Genomic DNA, 4,317 nt, shown 5'->3' with positions numbered 1-4,317 from the left:
CTCTCTCTCTCTCTCTTTAGGGCCTACTCGTTCCACGTGGCGGCCGACGGCCAGATGCAGCCCGTGCCCTTCCCCCCGGACGCCCTGCTGGGCCCGGGCATCCCGCGCCACGCCCGGCAGATCCACACGCTCAACCACGGCGAGGTGGTGTGCGCCGTCACCATCAGCACCTCCACCCGACAGGTGTACACCGGCGGCAAGGGCTGCGTGAAGGTGTGGGACATCAGCCAGCCGGGCAGCAAGAGCCCCATGGCCCAGCTGGACTGTCTGGTGAGTGGGAGGCCGTGGACGTCTGGGCCGGGGCTGGGGGGGGGGGTTTGGGTGGGTATGGTTATTAATTCCAGTGCGGAGGAGGAGGGGGGGGGGGGCTCCCAACATGCACAAAAACGCCACCAGCCACAAGGCGTGCACCGCAGACACACAGACACACACACACACACACACACACACACACCCACACACACACACATGCCCACGCAAACACAGACGTGATAAGCCAATTTAATCTTGTTGACTTTGTCACCCTTCATTTAATTGAAGCGGCTTCCAGAAACATTAAACTGACATTATCAGAATGTCCACATTCATTCTACGAGCCGTGCCAATCCATTTTCCGTCGGTCCCTGGGTGATTAAGACACTGGCATCTGCCTCTCTACAGTCAGGGGATATCAGCCAATAACCTCAGTCTTCCCCGGTCGCCTCGGCCAATCAGAACCGGGACAACTACATCCGCTCCTGCAAGATCCTCCCCGACGGGCGCACCTTGATCGTGGGCGGGGAGGCCAGCACGCTGTCCATCTGGGACCTGGCCACGCCCACCCCCCGCATCAAGGCGGAGCTCACCTCCTCGGCGCCCGCCTGCTACGCGCTGGCCATCTCCCCCGACAACAAGGTCTGCTTCTCCTGCTGCAGCGACGGCAACATCGTGGTCTGGGACCTCCACAACCAGACGCTGGTCAGGTGAGCACCGCGCTGGCTCTCTGGTTCACAGCTCGGGCCACGCCTTCAGCCACAACACGCTCAGTGGGGAGGACAGTGCGTAGGTACAGACGCTGGGCACTCAGCCTCAGGGGTGCGTCCTGCTGGGTGACTCCAGGCCGCTCAGGACGGACAGAGACGTGACGGGGGACGGTCAGCAGTGAGGAGGCGGCTGGAGGGAGAGTCACAGTGTCTCAGGGTTTTCGATAACCCCGGCTCCTGACTTCAGTTACGAAGCGAGGAGCAGAGCGAGGGGAGAGACCCGAGGGGAGAGACCCTAGAGAGCGTGTGTGGGGTCAGAGACAGGAGGTGTGATGGTTGTGTGTTATGTGTGTGTGTGACTCCCGGTGTTGTTGGGTCCATGCAGGCAGTTCCAGGGCCACACGGACGGAGCGAGCTGCATCGACATCTCCAACGACGGCACCAAGCTGTGGACGGGGGGCCTGGACAACACGGTGCGCTGCTGGGACCTCCGGGAGGGACGGCAGCTGCAGCAGCACGACTTCACCTCACAGGTACACACACACACACGCACGCACACGCACTAACACACAAATTATCTATACACTGATAAATGTAGTAACACACACACACACACACACACACACACACACACACACACACACACACAGACTCACGCACACTACACACAAACACACACATATACAAACAAACAGATACACAAAGAGACACACTTATACACACACACATCCACACACATAGATATGCACACACACATACTCACACACACACACATACCAACATTATACATACACACATTATGTAGACAGATACATGCAGTAATACATAACACACGTAACACACACACGTACGCGGATACACACAAACAAACGCACACACCCACACACACACGCACACTAACGACATTTCACTTAAACCAACCTGAACACAAACAGATGGCGGAGAATACTACCGAGCGAATATTACTGCACTGTGCACACATAAATATTCCAATACATCATCTGGTACTTACACAGACACACCAGAGTACACTCTCCAAATACACACACACACACACACTAACACGCACACATGTACACACTTGCAAACACACCGGACCCACTTACACGCACACACACACACACACACACACACTCACACACACACACACACACACTCACACACACACACACACACACACACACACACACACACACACACACACACACACACACACTGTCACAACAAACCTATAGACTTGACTGCTGTTGTCAATGAGTTTCGATCTGCCATGTAATGACTTTCTCTGTCTTTCATCCCCCCCACTCTCTCTCTCTCTCTCTCTCTCTCTCTCTCTCTCTCTCTCTCTCTCTCTCTCTCTCTCTCTCTCTCTCTCTCTCTCTCTCTCTCTCTCTCTCTCTCGGCCTAATATCTCTATTCATCTCTCTCACTATCTCAACTCTTTCCATTCCAATTCCCTCACTCTCTCCTTCCTTACTCTCTTCTCTCGACCCACATATCTACACTCCTCTCTCACTGGTTATTATATATCTCTCGTTCTTCATCTCACTTTTAACTTTACCCCATTTCTCTGTTTCCCATTTTTGTGTTTGTTTTCTATCCATCATACGCCCCAATCTTCCCTTCCCATCTCATTTCCTGTCTTCTTCTCCTCGCTCCCTTCTTATCTTGACACATCTGCGCAATGCTCTCGCCCTTTAAAACCCTGTTTCTCTTTCCCTCTGTCTATGTCTCCCTTTCTGTCCCTCTCACTCTCTCTGTCTCTCTCTCTTTCTCTCTCGCTCTCCATCCTCCTCTCCCTCTTTTCTCTCTCCCTATTTTACTCCTCTTTTCCTCCCTCTATCTCAACCGCTATCCTTATCTCTCCCTCTCTCTCTCCCCCCCTCCCTCCGTCTTCCTCCTCCATGTCTCTTAACCCACCCACCCGCCTACCCTCCCCTGGCCGTGGTCCCGTCTGCAGATCTTCTCTCTGGGCTACTGTCCCACCGGAGAGTGGCTGGCGGTGGGCATGGAGAGCAGCAACGTGGAGGTCCTGCACGTCTCCAAGCCTGACAAGTACCAGCTGCACCTCCACGAGAGCTGCGTGCTCTCCCTCAAGTTTGCCTCCTGCGGTAAAGACGCACACACACACACACACACACACGCACGCACGCACACACACACTTGTAGATCCACTCAAATTAATTGTATACTATTTTGTGTGTAGAATCATTCAATTCAATTTAATTAGTTAGAACTAAAGTGATGTGTGTGTGTGTTGTGTGTGTCCCTTTCCAGGCAAGTGGTTTGTGAGCACAGGCAAGGACAATCTGTTGAATGCATGGAGGACGCCGTACGGAGCGAGCATCTTCCAGGTGAGAACAACAATGACATTACCAAAATTGTGTGTGCGTGTTTGTGTGTGTGTGAGTGTGTGTCTACGCATAGAGGTATGGCGATGTGTGTGCGTGTGCCCGCGCGTGTGTCTAGAGAGAGAGACAGAGAGAGGAGCTGGTAAAATGTCTGTCATCTTGGTGGTGTTGTGTGAGCTCTATGTCTCCACGGTCTTGCAAACTGTCAGGCAAAGAGAGAGGTGAGGTGAGGGGGGGAGGAGGAGGGGGGGGGAGGAGAGGGGGGGGGGAGGTGAAGGATGGAGGCGGCAGGGAACGTTTTTCATTTTTTTTCATCTCAGATTCGTTGATCCAAGGTGACTTGCAGAGGTTTATCAGAATGAACAGGGCCAAGATACATTCAGAGTCCGTGTGTGTGTGTGTGTGTTTGCCTCTCTCTCAAGCACACACCTCTTTCTTTCTCTCCAGCTTTTTATTTCTTTAAATCACACATGCTCCGACCCACACACACGCACACACACACAATTTTTTACGAGGTTATATTGATAAAGAGTGATAAATATATGCCGAGATTCCTCATTCCTTTGTGAACCAGATCGTCTCTGTGTAATTTAGACTGTGTGTGTGTGTGTGTGTGTGTGTGTGTGTGTGTGTGTGTGTGTGTGTGTGTGTGTGTGTGTGTGTGTGTGTGTGTGTGTGTGTGTGTGTGCACGAGCGTCAGGGTTTGTGCGTGTGCGTTTGAGCACTGAGAGAGGAGAAGTGTGTGTGTGTGTGTGTGTGCTGTGTGTGTGTGGGTCATACTGCTGTAAGCTGTAGTGAGCACGCTCAGTGGGTCCCTCTGAGAACGCTGGCTATCTGCATTGTTAGCCAAATGCCAAACACTCCTCTCCTGCCAACCACTCCTCGCAGTACACCGTGTCCTACAGACCCCCGCTCTAGTCTCCCTCAGCCACCTCTCTCTCTCCCTCTCTCCATCTGTCTTTCTCTCAATGACTCTCAATCTCTCACTGTCTCTCTCTCTCTCT

The 4,317-nt window shown here is 52.9% G+C and overlaps 1 protein-coding gene across 1 annotated transcript in view; it reads left to right on the top strand.

Moving 5' to 3' along the window:
- tle2b (TLE family member 2, transcriptional corepressor b) overlaps window positions 1-4,317 on the top strand; it is a gene marked incomplete in the record, with an annotated part of 76,524 nt that overhangs the window by 69,024 nt on the left and 3,183 nt on the right. Inside the window, 5 exon segments of the mRNA XM_030373394.1 lie at window positions 21-270; window positions 715-962; window positions 1,348-1,495; window positions 2,923-3,073; window positions 3,240-3,316. Of these exon segments, the coding sequence (XP_030229254.1) occupies window positions 21-270; window positions 715-962; window positions 1,348-1,495; window positions 2,923-3,073; window positions 3,240-3,316 (874 nt within the window).

This window comes from Gadus morhua, chromosome 12, assembly GCF_902167405.1.
Source record: "Gadus morhua chromosome 12, gadMor3.0, whole genome shotgun sequence".
Lineage (NCBI taxonomy): Eukaryota > Metazoa > Chordata > Actinopteri > Gadiformes > Gadidae > Gadus > Gadus morhua.
Note: the sequence above shows the minus strand (reverse complement) of the source record. Positions and strands in the feature narration are given on the sequence as shown.